Raw genomic sequence first — 14,440 nt, forward strand, 5'->3', positions numbered from 1 at the left:
CACCCAGGTTTTTCTGCACAGTGGCATGTTTTAATATTTTTTCATTTAAATAATAATCCCTTTTGCTATTATTCCTACCAAAATGGATAACCTCACATTTGTCAACATTGTATTCCATCTGAGAGTCCCTAGTCCATTCACTTAACCTATCCAAATCCCTCTGCAGACTTCCAGAATCCTCTGCACTTTTTGCTTTACCGCTCATCTTAGTGTCATCCGAAAACTTGGACACATTGCACTTAGTCCCCAACTCCAAATCATCTATGTAAATTGTGAACAATTGTGGGCCCAACACTGATCCCTGAGGACACCACTAGCTACCTTGGCATGTTTGTCCATAGATCTCTGAAGGCAGAAGGGCAGGTTGAAAAAGGTGAAAAAGGCATATGGGACACTTGTCTTTATCAATCGGGGCATAGATTGTATAGAACTTTGGTGAGGCCACAGCTGGAGCACTGTGTGCAATTCTGGTCACCACATTATAGGAAGGATGTGATTGTACTGGAGGGGGTGTAGAGGAGATTGACTGGGATGGAACATCTAAGTTATGAAGAGAGGTTGGATAGGCTTTGGTTGTTTTCGCTGGAGCAGAGAAGATTGAGGGGTGACCTGGGCAAGATTGAGGGGCATGGACAGGGTGGATAGGGAGCAGCTGTTCCCTTTAGTTGAAGGGTCAGTTACGAGGGAATACAAGTTCAAGGTCACGGGCAGGAGGTTTAGGGGGGATTTGAGGAAACATTTTTTACCCAGAGGTTTGTTACGGTCTGGAACGCGCTGCCTGGGAGGGTGGGAGAGGCGGGTTGCCTCACATCCTTTAAAAAGTACCTGGATGAGCACTTGGACGTCTTAACATTCAAGGCTATAGGCCAAGTGCTGGCAAATGGGCTTGGGAAGGCAGATCAGATGTTTTTCAAGAGTAGATGCAGACTCAATGGGCCGAAGGGTCTCTTTGATTCTGTGTTTGAGTCTCAGAATCCTTCATTGAATAGCTCACCTCCTGACTCCCCAAAGCCTGTCCTCACCCACAAGGCACAAGTCAGGAATGTGATGTAATAGACTCTGCTTGGTTGAATGAGTGCAGCTCCAACAGCACAAGAAACCTGACACCATCCAGGACAAAGCCACTGGCTTGATTGGTATTCCTTCCACAAACATTCACTCCCTCCTCCACCACCACCACCACACAGTAGCAGCCACGTGTACCATCTACAAGATGCACTTCAGCAACTCACCAAGGCAGCACCTTCCAAACCCACAACCGCTACCATCTATAAGGACAGCAAATCCCTGGGAACACCAGCTTGTTGCAAGGTCCCCTTCAAGCCACTCGCCTGTTAATTCCAATAACTGTTGAGGAAGAATGAGTGTGAAGCTGGTCTGTACATTAAAACAGGTTTATTTCCAAGACAGCAAAGAAAAGACAGTGTCTCCCAGTTCCTCGAGATACCGGAACTGATTTATATAGCAGCACGGTAGCATTGTGGATAGCGCAATTGCTTTACAGCTCCAGGGTCCCAGGTTTGATTCCCGGCTGGGTCACTGTCTGTGCGGAGTCTGCATGTTCTCCCCGTGTGTGCGTAGGTTTCCTCCGGGTACTCCGGTTTCCTCCCACAGTCCAAAGATGTGCAGGTTAGGGTGGATTGGCCATGCTAAATTGCCCGTGGTATCCAAAATTGTCCTTAGTGTTGGGTAGGGTTACTGGGTTATGGGGATAGGGTGGGAGTGTGGGCTTGGGTAGGGTGCTCTTTCCAAGAGCCGGTGCAGGCACGATGGGCTGAATGGCCTCCTTCTGCACTGTAAATTCTATGAACATGATTCCCTAATCCTTCCCCAACTGGGGACAGCTATACGTAATTATCAATAAAACATGCACTTCATTGCAAATCATATTCAGCAATTACAGATTCCCTTTTCAGAAAACTAAAAAGTTGAAGGTAGCAAAGCAATCGCCCATTTTCAAAATAGAAAGGCACACATCCGGAGTTGACTTCTCATACCCCCAACTAATGTTCAGCACAAGCATTCCTTTTGGTAAAAGTCTGATAAGTGTTGACTTGTATCAACCCACTGGAACTTCCTTTCGCACCACCATTTGTTTTAGACTTAAGATATCAATTTGTAATCTTTTTCTCTCTCACTCTTTTTGTGCAGTGTACGTTATCCCAAAGGGATCGAAATGCAATATAACACTGGGGTTATATATCTTTATACCCTTTGATATTTCCCCAAATGTTTTGGGTAAAAAGCATGCCATGTGAACTGCCTCTATTAATGTGAGAGTCTCTGGCCTACTTTCTGGCTTCCCAAGTCCAAGAACAGTGCTTCCCTTTTCACTCACGAGATATTAGAAAACCCACTGCACTTAATCAAAAAAGGCATCACTGAGCGCAATGAATTTGATGTTCTTAGGATAACCCAAAGCTGGAAACTTGAGTACATTCTCCATCTTTAACTTTTTATTCACCTGCGGGATACCCTGGACCTTGGGATGTTTTATTATTGTACTCGATTCAAGAACATCAAAATCTGCATCCAGCCTTGTCTGAATGCCCAGCCAGACTAATTGCCCATCAGACTTTGCAGCTGCTGTCTCATCCTTTTGAAGTGTCAGTATCTTTTTACGAAGAATAGGGCTAACGTGTCCTATTTTTTATTCGTTCAAGGGCAGCACGACGGCGCAGTGGTTAGCATTGCTGCCTCACAGCGCCAGGGTCCCAGGTTCAATTCCGGCCTCGGGTGACTGTGCGGAGTTTGCACTTTCTCTCCGTGTCTGCGTGGGTTTCCTCCGGGTGCTCTAGTTTCCTCCCACAGTCCAAAGATGTGCAGGTTCGGTTGTGGGGACAGGGTGGGGGCCTGACTCTAGGTGGGGTGCACTTTCAGAGGATTGGTGCAAACTTGATGGGCTGAATGCCCTCCTGCCCGGTTGGGATTATTATGAAGGGATGTGCGCATCGCTGGCTAGGTCAGCACTTATTGCTCACCCCTAATTGCCCTTGGGAAGGTGGTGGTGAACTGCCCTCTTGAACCGCTATGACCACGCGGTGTAGATACACTCCAGTGGTGCTAAGGAAGGAGTTGCAGGATTTTGACCCAGTGACTTTGAAGGAATGGCGATATATTTTTAAGTCGGGTGTGAGCAGTTTAGGTGTTCACTGAGCTGAACGGTCTATCTTATTAGCCTATCTCTGGCTAAGCCACCGAGGAAGGGAAATCTGATTCTCTATTAAGATTCTGACGAGCTCACACGAGAGAGCGGTTACTTTTCTGTGCTTTAAACAGTTAAAAAGGATTTCAGTTACATTCTGATGGGCGATATTCGGATACATCACTCATAACCTAAACCCCTACCTCTGTCGATCGTGGAACTTCCTATGACTCTAGGATCAAAAAGTTTTTGAAAGTAAACTACACCGTTTATTTCTAGTGGTATTTTATTATAAAAGGTTCAAGATTTATAACGTACAGAAGTGCAGAATTAAAAATATGAATTGGTTAATAGTCTTTCGTTATCTGTTAAAAATATCAATCATTTAACAGTACTTTGTTGTCTGCTAACTAATTAACTTCTCTAGGAGAAGGATATATCTACATGGAAAATCCTAAAGTATCTCATTAATTTCTAATACAATTGTAAGAGGGTTGTAGAAACATACTTCGAAAAACCACGATGGTCTTTGCTTGACTAAGCAGGCTGCGGAACAGAACTTTGACTGCACTCTTAACAGGAGAGAGAGTACAGATTCTGAAAATCTGCTTCTATTTTTATACATATTTCTTCCTATTTAGTGAATGGCCTTCCCTGTGTCTTATCTCCCCAACTGAGCAATTTCCTAAAGCCAAATGGCCAGGTTTGCAGTTTGTCAAAAAATGTGATTCAGCGCTCTGAGTATCGGTATGAATGTCGGATGTTTAAGATATATGGTCAGACAGGGCAGTTAAAGACTCCTCTCTAATTTTGTTTATTTCTACTTTTGTTTATTTCTAATGTGTCAAGATTATTAAATATGTAGATGTCAAGATATTAAGAATGGTGTTATCTCGAGTGTCAAAAGTTATATAGCTATGACAGAAAGTTTGCTTCATGAATTCTACTTGCGATCTCTATATACCTTCCCGTGTTCCGGCTTGTGGTTATAATTGCAGGAAGGTAATTTGAAGGATTAATGATCTGTCAACTCAAGGATCTTCTTAGGCCCTGTATTTGTCTAGGGTGACTAAATGAGCGTAAGGGTCAGCTAATGTTTTCGCAGCTGCAAATTGACTTTGGAAAGACCTTCCTACTATAGTGGTTTTATTGCACTTTGAATTTAAACACTTTGTGAATTAATTTCTGCTTATAAGTGTCTTTATTCTAATTTGAATTCTGCGGACAGCGTGCTATCTATCACACGGGATGGTGAGGGGCAGAATTTAAGTGGTGTTCTTCCCAAAGATGATACGATAAACAAGAGTTGCAGTTGTTTGAAACCAAGGTGCATCTGTGCTTTAACTGCAGCGCAATGCTGTTTTCCAACGTCTTGCTAAATTTCAGATCACATTGAGATCTGTACTTCAAATTGAGAAGCCTGGTAGTCTACTGGTTAGAATAATCTTTATTAGTGTGACAAGTAGGCATAACACTGCAATGAAGTTACTGTGGAACGCCCCTAGTCGCCACAGTCCGGCGCCTGTTTGGGTATACAGAGGGAGAATTCAGAATGTCCAATTCACCTAACAAGCACGTCTTTCGGGACTTGTGGGAGGAAACCGGAGCAGCCGGAGGGAATCCGTGCAGACGTCGCACAGACAGTGACGCAAACCGGGAATCGAACCAGGCGCTGTGAAGCAACAGTGCTAACCAATGTGCTACTGTGTCGTCCTGACTCAGAACTACCAAACCAGAGTGTGTTCAGATTCTACAGTGTCATGTGCTCTGGTTTTTCAAAGCTCACTGATGTCCTTTTGAGGAAGGGGAACTTCCATCCCCAGCCACTCTGATCGACAACTGATTCCAGCCCACACTGGTTGTTTGAAGTGGCTTCTGATTCTAAAATTGCAGTGTAATAGCGTCTAGGGATATTCCTACTGGGCCAGTTGTTGCTTCTCAGAACATTTCCTTTTCACAGTAATGCTAGTATATGGTGGGCAAGTTCTCTTAAGCTAGTATGTTGCTCTCGGTATAAAATAGGTGCTAGTACATTTCTTAATTAAACCAGGGTGTGTGTAACGGAAGTAAGCTATTCCAGGAACTTTACTGAAAGATTTCCTCGTGCACTTTCACTTACATGATGCCACTGAAAGCTCGATAACTTCAACTGCATCAATTCCTGTGAATCTCTGTTTGTTGACCTGATGCTCAATATGTTAGACCACTGAATGAATGATGTCCTGTACATTAAAGTGGCAGGGTTGTGAATCAGCCAGTTTGTGTTTGGTGATGGTGTGTTGCAACACTGCAGTCCCAATACCACCAGTTCAACAGGAGCTGCCCGTAGTCACGTCGCTGGTTTATCCGCTGCCAGGGTTGGTTTTGCTGCCACAACTCTTGATGTTTTGAGAGTTGCATGGCTGGCTGCAAACAGGGAGAAGGTCACATACTTTGCCCCGATATCTTTACAGTTCTAATATTGTTATCTTTGGCCAGAATCCCCATCCACATTCAGCCTAACTGGCAAATCACTTAACCAAGGAAAGAATGATCACTCAAATGGACAGCGTGTCATGGGGTTGTGTGACTTGACCATCTGACAATGCAGCAGCATTTTAAATGTTACATAAATCTTAAATGGGTTCGATTTTTATGTCCCTGAGTTTTCGGGCAGTCTGCATTGTAAATGCTCATGACCAGGTAAATCAAATTGTGCGGTCAAGCTCAAACAAAGTTGATAATAGTTCTGTCAACTTCATCCTGTGTGCCACTGCGCATTGTTCTAAACTCAGCTGGTCTTTTCTGTTTTTTAGATGAAATGGAAGAAATCTGATGTGAAATTTGAGGACCGATTTGATAAGTACCTTGATCCATCCTTCTTCCAGCACAGAGTATGTTGCATTTTAAAATTGACCATTTTTGTGACTCTTTTAGCCTGGATTTAAGCTGCAAAGTACTTGTCTCAGTATTAGCACCACGCTCTTTCACTCGAGTGTGCGTTTTGAATGTGTTAACTTGGGCAGTGTATATGAGGCATGCTTTTCAACTGCGAAACATCATAGAACATAGAACGATACAGCGCAGTACAGTCCCTTCGGCCCACGATGTTGCACCGACATGGGAAGTCAAAAACTAAAGGCCATCTAACCTACACTATGCCATTATCATCCATATGCTTATCCAATAAACTTTTAAATGCCTTCAATGTTGGCGAGTGCACTACTGTTGCAGGTAGGGCATTCCACGGCCTCACCACTCTGCGTAAAAAAACCTACCTCTAACCTCTGTCCTATATCTATTACCCCTCAATTGAAGGCTATGTCCCCTCGTGCTAGCCACCTCCATCCGCGGGAGAAGGCTTACTGTCCACCCTATCTAACCCTCTGATCATTTTGTATGCCTCTATTAAGTCACCTCTTAACCTTCTTCTCTCTAACGAAAACAACCTCAAGTCCATCAGCCTTTCCTCATAAGATTTTCCCTCCATACCAGGCAACATCCTGGTAAATCTCCTCTGCCCCCGTTCCAAAGCTTCCACGTCCTTCCTATAATGAGGCGACCAGAACTGTACGCAATACTCCAAATGCGGCCCGTTCTGATCCTGCTCAATCCCGTTCAATCCTTGATCTCGTTATCTGGTATTTGTCTGGAGCCCTGAAATAAAAGCAACGTTCTGTGGATGCTGGAGATTTGAAATGGGCATAGGAAGTGCTGGAAAAACGCAGCAGGTCTCGCAGTCAAAAATAAACCAGAAGTAGTGCAGGATCCCCTGGGGTCCTGCTCATAGCTCTTTTTTTTTTCCCATTTGGAAGCTGATGAGGGTTCGGATTTCTCAAGCGGGTGCAGACAGAGCCTAGCTTCTGGCACCACAAGTGGCCTGAATGTACAAGAGCAGAGGAAGAAGAAAGGAGCAATAGGGCGGCTCATTAGTTAAGAGAACAGACGGGTATTGCTGCAGACGTGACTCCAGGATGGTGTGTTGCCTCCCTGGTGCCAGGGTCGGGGCTGTCACTGACCGACTGCAGGACAGCCTGAAGGGGGAGTGTGATGAGACAGAGGTCGTGCCTTGCATCAAGAATTTAGGCAGTAGACTAAAGAGCAGGACCCCAAAGGTTGTAATCTCTGGATTGCTCCGATGCCATGCGCGAGTGAGTACAGAAAGCGGAGAATAGGGCAGATGGATGGGTGGCTCAAGAGTTGGTGCAGGAGGGAGGGGGTTTAGATTTCTGGATCACGGATTATTTCTGGGGAAGGAGGGTGGACCTGATGTGATAGCAATGGAAAGGATGCAGAGGAGATTCACCAGGATGTTGCCCGGGCTGGAGAGTTTTGGCTATAAAGAGAGATTGGATAGATTTAAGTTGTTTTCCTTGGAGCAGAGGAGACTGAGGGGGGGGGGGGGGGGGGGGGGACAGGATTGAGATGTATAAAATTATGAAGGGCACTGATAAAATCAACAGGAAGAAACCTTTCCCATTGGTTGAGGGATCAGTCACCAGGGGACATCGATTTAAGGTGAGGGGCAGGAGGTTTAGAGGGGATGTGAGGAAAACCTTTCACCCAGAGGGTGGTGGGAGTCTGGAACTCGCTGCCTGAAAGGGTTGTGGAGGCAGATACCCTCGTAACATTGAAGACGTATTTAGATGAGCACTTGCAATGCCATGGCAGACAAGGCTATGATGCAAGTGCTGGAAAATGGGATTAGAATGGATAGGCGGAGTAGTTTTTGATCACAGATACGATGGGCCGAAGGGTATTTTCCAGCTGTCGACGTCTATGACTCTGATGCAACGATTGGCTGAAAGGTTGGCAGTGAACAAGAAGGTCTTTGGTTACAGGAGGATATATACTGGCAGATCAGTGGCAAATGGAATTTAACCCTGAAAAGTGTGAGGTGATGCACTTTGGAAGGAGTAACATGGCAAGGGAGTACTCCACGAATGGCGAGACACTTGGGGGAACAGATGGATCTTGACAAAGAGTCATCGGACTCGAAACGTCAGCCCTTTTCTGTCCCTACAGATGTTGCCAGACCTGCTGAGATTTTCCAGCATTTTCTCTTGCGTTTTGGAGCCCTAATTTGCTCTCCCGACACCCATCCCTCTAACCCCCTATCCAGGGGATCTGAAGTACATGGTATCTCTCCAGTTATCACTTTGCTGGGGATTAGGATTCAATCTTCTGCTTGCGTTCTGCATGAGTGAGTGCTGTGCTGTGTCACGATTTTAGCCAGTAGAGTGACTAGATCAATGGAGTAATCTTTCAGAATCGCAGAATAAAACAGTGCAGCGGAGGCCCTTTGGCACATCGAGTCTGCACCGATGCATGAAAAACACCTGACCTGTCCACCCAATCCCATTTGCCAGCACTTGGTCCGAAGCCTTGAATGTTATGATGTGCCAAGTGCTCATCCAGGTACTTTTTAAAGGATGTGAGGCAACCCGCCTCTACCACCCTCCCAGGCAGTACGTTCCAGACCCTCACCACCCTCTGGGTGAAAGGTTTTTTCCTCGAATCCCCCCCAAACCTCCTGCCAGTGACTTTGAACTTGTGTCCCCTCGTAACTGACCCTTCAACTTCAGCTGCTACCTATCAACGCTGTCCATGCCCCTCATAATCTTGTACACCTCGATCAGGTCGCCCTTCAGTCTCCTCTGCTCCAGTGAAAACAACCCAAGCCTATCCAACCTCCAGCTGTGGCCTCACCAAAGTTCTATACAACTCCGGCATGACATCCCTGCTTTTGTAATCTACGCCTTGATTAATAGTCAAGTGTCACTACCCTATTAGCCTGTCCTTCTGCCTTCAGAGATGTATGGACAAACTAGATGTTGTTGCAGAAGAGATTTACAGGGATGTTGCCAAGGCATAAGGTACTGAGTTATAGGGAGAGATTGGGCAGGCTGGGACTTTTGGAGCGTAGGTGATCTTATAGAGGTGTACAAGAACGTGAGAGGCAAGGATAGGGTGAATGCACTCCGTCTTTGCCCCAGGGTTGGGGAATCGAGAACTAGAGGGCATAGGTTTAAGTTAAAAGGGGAAAGAATTAATGGGAACCTGAGGAGCAACTGTTTACACAGAGGGTGGTACACATGTGGAATGAGCTACTGGAGGAAGTGGTTGAGGCAGAGACATTGACAACATGCAAAAAGCATTTGGACAGATACATGGATAAGGAAAGGGTTCGAGGGATATGGGCCAAATGCAGTCAAGAAAGCATATGGAATACTTGCCTTCATTGGACGGGGCATCGAGTATCAAAACTGGCAAGTCATGCTACAGTTGTATAGAACCTTGGTAAGGCCGCACAAATCTGATCGGCACACAATCAGAAGGATGTGGAGGCTTTGGAGAGGGTGTAGAGCAGGTTTACCAGGATGTTGCCTGGTCTGGAGGGTGTTAACTATGAGGAGAGGCTGAATCGACTCAGACTGTTTTCATTAGAACAACGGAGGTTGAGGGGCGAGGAAGATCGTGAAAGGCACAGGCATGGGTAGAGTGGATGGGCAGGCACTCTTTCCCAGGCTGGAGGGGTCAGTCACGGGGGCGGGGGGGCAAAGTTTAGAGGAGATGTGCGAGGCAGGTTTTTTTTTTTACACAGAGGGTGGTGAGTGCCTGGAACGCACTGCCAGGGGAGGTTGTGGAAGCAGATACGTTAACAGCGTTCAAAAGGCATCTCGACAAATACATGGATATGATGGGTATAGAGGGATACGGCTGAAGGTTTTGGTCAAGAGAGGTATAATGACCATACAGTCCTGGAGGGCTGAGGGGCTAGTTCTGTACTTTGTTCTTCGTTCAAATGGGATTAGCTTTATGGTTGGCATGGACCAGTTTGGGCCGAAGGGCCTGTCTCCGTTCCGTAGATTCTATGATTTATAAACAAGCCAAGGTCCCTATGTTTCTCAGAACTTCCCGGTGTCAGGCCATTCATTGAATGTTTCCGTGACACATTACTCCTTCCAAAGTGTATCAACTCTCACTTTTTAGGGTTAATTTCCAGCAGCCACTTTCCGCCCATTTGACCATCCCGTCTATATCTTCCTGTAACGCAAGACACTCAACCTCACTTTTAACCACCCGACCAATCTTTGTGTCATCTGCAAACTTACTGATTTCCCCCTCCACACATAGTCATCTCTGTCATTTATCTTAATGACAAACAACAGGGGACCCAGCACAGATCCCTGTGGTACACCGCTGGTCACTGGATTCCAGACACTAAAGCAGCTGGTCTGTCATCACCCTCTGTCTCCTACAGCTCAGCCAATTTTGAATCCACGTTCTCAAGTTACCCTGTGTCCCATGTGCATTCACCGCCTTAATAAGCTTCCCAGCTTATTAACAGCTTTTATTTCAACAGCTTTGCTGAAATCCATGTAAACTACATCAACTGCACTACCCTCATCTACACACCTGGTCACATGCTAATGTTAATGTAATTATGGGTCTCCTGGCATTGCTTGCCTGAGGGTGTGATTGATGTGGTGAACGATTTGCATTTGTATAGCACCTTTCACATCCTCAGGGCACCCCAAAATGTTTTGCAGCTAATGAGCTCCTCTTGAAGTGGAGTCATTGCTGTAGTGTCGGAAATACGACATCCAGTTTTTACACGGCAAGCTCCCACAAACTGAGGTGATAATCAGTCATTATCAGCTGATGTTGACTGAGGGATAAATATTGGGGAGGACGATGGGGATAGCTCATCTCTACTTGGGGTAGTACCATGGGACCATCTTATGTCCAACTGAGAGAGCAGTTTAACGTCTCGTCTGGAAGATGGCCCTCCGACAGTGCAGCAGCCCTTCACTGAAGCGGAGCATCAGTTCAGATTTTTAAGCTCGAGTCTCGGATAGGAGACTTAAAGCAGCCTTCTGACTGAGGCGGGAATGTTACAAGTGAGCCACTGCTGTTGGCATAAGTGGACAAGAGTTGAGGTTTCCCAGAATTCAGTTTACAGATGCAATATAATATAGGATGAAAACTATCTACACCTTTGAACGTTGATCAGCTCTTCTCCTGTGGGCTTTGTCATAGTTAGCGTACTTTATAGGTGAGTCAATAACCAGCTACTTAAACGTATAAATGATAAAGTGTAATCTGAGTATTGAGAAATCATAAGCAAGAAGTCCTGAATGCCCTCCTTTTCTAAATAATGGGCAGGACTTAAAAAGAGTGCTGAACTGGAAACACTTTCATTGCATGGTAAAGTCGATGCAGTGATTTTCAGTTGACTCAAGTTCATGCTGGACAATAAATGTTCTTGTTCTCGATTAATCAATCTTTTCCAATCTGGTAGATGGTCAACATTTGTCCAATGTAGCTGCAGCTTGTTATGAGTCATACTAGGAGTTCATGTTGTTTCCGATGAAGTAAATGAGATAATTTAATGGTAATGGTTAGTTCTAATATTTTTTTTAAATGCTGTGTTATCATTTTTCTTTGCCTCCCAATGTATTGTTTCTCAATGTTGTCCACTTTCCTTCTAAAGGTGTTGACTTCTCGTCTGTTTTGACTAAATGGGTGCTGCTTGCGCCCCTGTACTTGACCTCTTTGTGAGCCATGCTGTTTAATCACAACGGGTATCATTGCTGACCCAGCCCTAGTCCTTGCCCAATGTTCACACACCGTGGCCAATTATACATTGGTCAGTGTGTATAAGTTTCCCGACGGCTCGAACCACAGTGCCATGTTGCTTCTGTTAAAGCTTATCTTATTGAACGTTGGTTTGCCACAGGGAATTTGTGTTTCAGATATAGGATATAACTTTGCATGCCAAATCTGTAAAGTGAATTAATGTGCAAATTCTAAAGATGCCACTTTTTTTTTCGGCTGGTAGATTCACTGGTTTTCTATCTTCAACTCCTTCATGATGGTGATTTTCCTTGTGGGATTGGTTTCCATGATTTTAATGCGCACATTAAGAAAGGATTATGCCAGGTACAGCAAGGAAGAAGAAATGGATGACATGGTAAGGATCTGTCCTTTGATCATGGCCAACATCGAGGGCCGAAGGGCCCGTACTGCGCTGTTATGTTCTATTTTCGCAATTACTTTTCAGAATGATGATTGGCTTCTCTTGGGATAAGCTTGAAGCGCCTGAGAAGTATGAAGCAGACGTGCCTTGCTTTGGCCTGGTAGCATTACCTCCTGCACAGTGTATCTGAATGAGGACGTGCACAGCCTCTGCCTGTGTTGCTTCATGTTTTATGAAATTTGTCATTATTGTGTCACTGACAATTGGTTCGAGGTGGCCTTAACCACTTGATTTTCTTTTTTTTTAAAAAAACATTTTATTCAGACATTTATAATTTTATGACAGTAAACAGTACAAATATAAACATAGGGCAAAAAAAATCTCTCCATCTCTCACTAATCCCGCCCACCCTAAACACAAAGCAGCCTAACCCCCCCCCCCCCCCCCCCCCCTCTTTATTGACAGATTAGCTTTCCCCGAAGGAATCGACAAACGGCCGCCACCTCAGGACGAACTTAATTTTCTCAAGTCTGAGAAACCCGGCCATTTCGCTAACCCAAACCTCTGATTTTGGGGGCTTCGAGTCCTTCCACGCTACCAAAATCGGTCTCCGGGCTACCAAGGCCAAAACGTCAGCCTCTCTCGCCCTCTGGACTCCCAGAGAACCACTGGTGTATTTACTCATTGGTTGAGCCGTGGATTTGGCAAACCTGTTACATTTTGAATCGACTGGCACTTTTAATTTGAACGGTAACCTGGCAGCAAATCCTATTTCTACAGTGCAGAAGGTGACCATTTGGCCCATTAAGTCTGCACCGACTCTCTGAAGGAGTACCCCTACCCCTGTAACCCCACCTAACTGTTGGACACAAAGGGCAATTTAGCGTGGCCAATCCACCTAATCTGCACATCTTTGGACTGTGGGAGGAAACCGGAGCACCCGGAGGAAACCCACGCAGACACGGGGAGAACGTGCAAACTCCACGCCAGTCACCCAAGGTCAGAATTGAACCTGGATCCCTGGTACTGAGGGGCAGTGTGCCCCCTTTGTTGAATATAACACACTGCCATCTCTATAGAAAGATTTCACACATTCCCAAAAGTTCAAAGGGACAAAAATACAAGGTTGGTTATTCAAGCAGTTTATAGAGAGACAAGTTGCCACACCTTTAATTTTCCTTTTAAGAAAACATTTTATTGAGTATATATTTTATGTAGTAACTTGTTTATTTTTTTAAAAATGCTTAATAGTTTAAAACACTATTTCTGATGTTATGATCTTTTACTTAATAATGAGGCACCTGAGGCATTCGGATAATCCCAGGACTGAATAATAGACTGACTTAAGGTTTCTGTAGCTTTGGTATGTCACAATATTTCATCGGATAGTAAGGTCAATGAAAAGCCTTTCTCAGACATAAAATGGCAGCAGCAGTGGACCATAGGTCTCATTGTGTTTCCTCCGCCATGCTTAGGAACATGGCTGAATTTGAGTTGCAATTCCATTTTCCCGCCCATTCCCATATCCCTTAATTCCTTGTGACATCAAAAATCTTGTCTATCCCAGCCAATACTTTCAGCGACGGAGCATCCACAAACCTTGGGCCTGGATAATTTCAAAGAATCGCTACCTTCGGAGTGAAGAAATTTCTTCTCCCCTCAGCTCTAAATGATTGACCCCTGATCCTGAGTCTATGCCCCGTGTTTTAGATTCCCCAACCAGCAGAAACGTTCTGTGTCCACCTGTGTCCCTCGTTGTTCTGAACTCCAGTGAGTATAGACCCATTTACTCAGCCTCTCATCATAGGGCAGGCGTTTCATCCCCGGGACCAATTTATTGAATCTTTGCACCCTCCAATGTGAATATATCCATTGTGAAACGGGGAGACCAAAACTGTGCACAGTCTTTCTGGTGCGTTCTCACCAAAACCCTGTACAACTGTATTCTTCTTTATTCTTGTACTTCAATCCTGTGCGATAAAGGCAACTTGTCATTTATTTGCCTTTCTAATTGCTTGCTGCACCTGTTTGCTAACTTCTGTGTTCCTTTTTACAAGCACACCCACCTCTCATTGAAAAACGATTACAGGTTTTACATCTTTTTGAAACAAAATTGCTTTTCCATTCCCAACAACCAAAGTAAATAATTTCTCTCTTCCTCAAGTTATCCTGTATCAACCACCTTGTTGCCCACTCACCTTACCTGTCTACATTCTTCTGCAGCCACTGTGTCCTCCCAACAGCTTACCTTTCCACCCACGGTTGCACAGTGGTTAGTGCCGTTGCTTCACAGCACAGGTTTGATTCCTGTCTTGGGTCACTGTCTGTGTGGA

At 45.0% G+C, this 14,440-nt stretch overlaps 1 protein-coding gene across 1 annotated transcript in view; it reads left to right on the plus strand.

The window, feature by feature from the left end:
* The window catches only part of tm9sf3 (transmembrane 9 superfamily member 3), a 128,477-nt gene that overhangs the window by 58,569 nt on the left and 55,468 nt on the right, over positions 1 to 14,440 (plus strand). Inside the window, exons 5-6 of the mRNA XM_038782816.1 lie at positions 5,941 to 6,018; positions 11,970 to 12,101. Coding sequence (XP_038638744.1) covers positions 5,941 to 6,018; positions 11,970 to 12,101 — 210 coding nt within the window. The remainder of the gene's footprint in view (positions 1 to 5,940; positions 6,019 to 11,969; positions 12,102 to 14,440) is intronic.

This window comes from Scyliorhinus canicula, chromosome 22 (assembly GCF_902713615.1).
Source record: "Scyliorhinus canicula chromosome 22, sScyCan1.1, whole genome shotgun sequence".
In the NCBI taxonomy this organism is placed as follows: domain Eukaryota; kingdom Metazoa; phylum Chordata; class Chondrichthyes; order Carcharhiniformes; family Scyliorhinidae; genus Scyliorhinus; species Scyliorhinus canicula.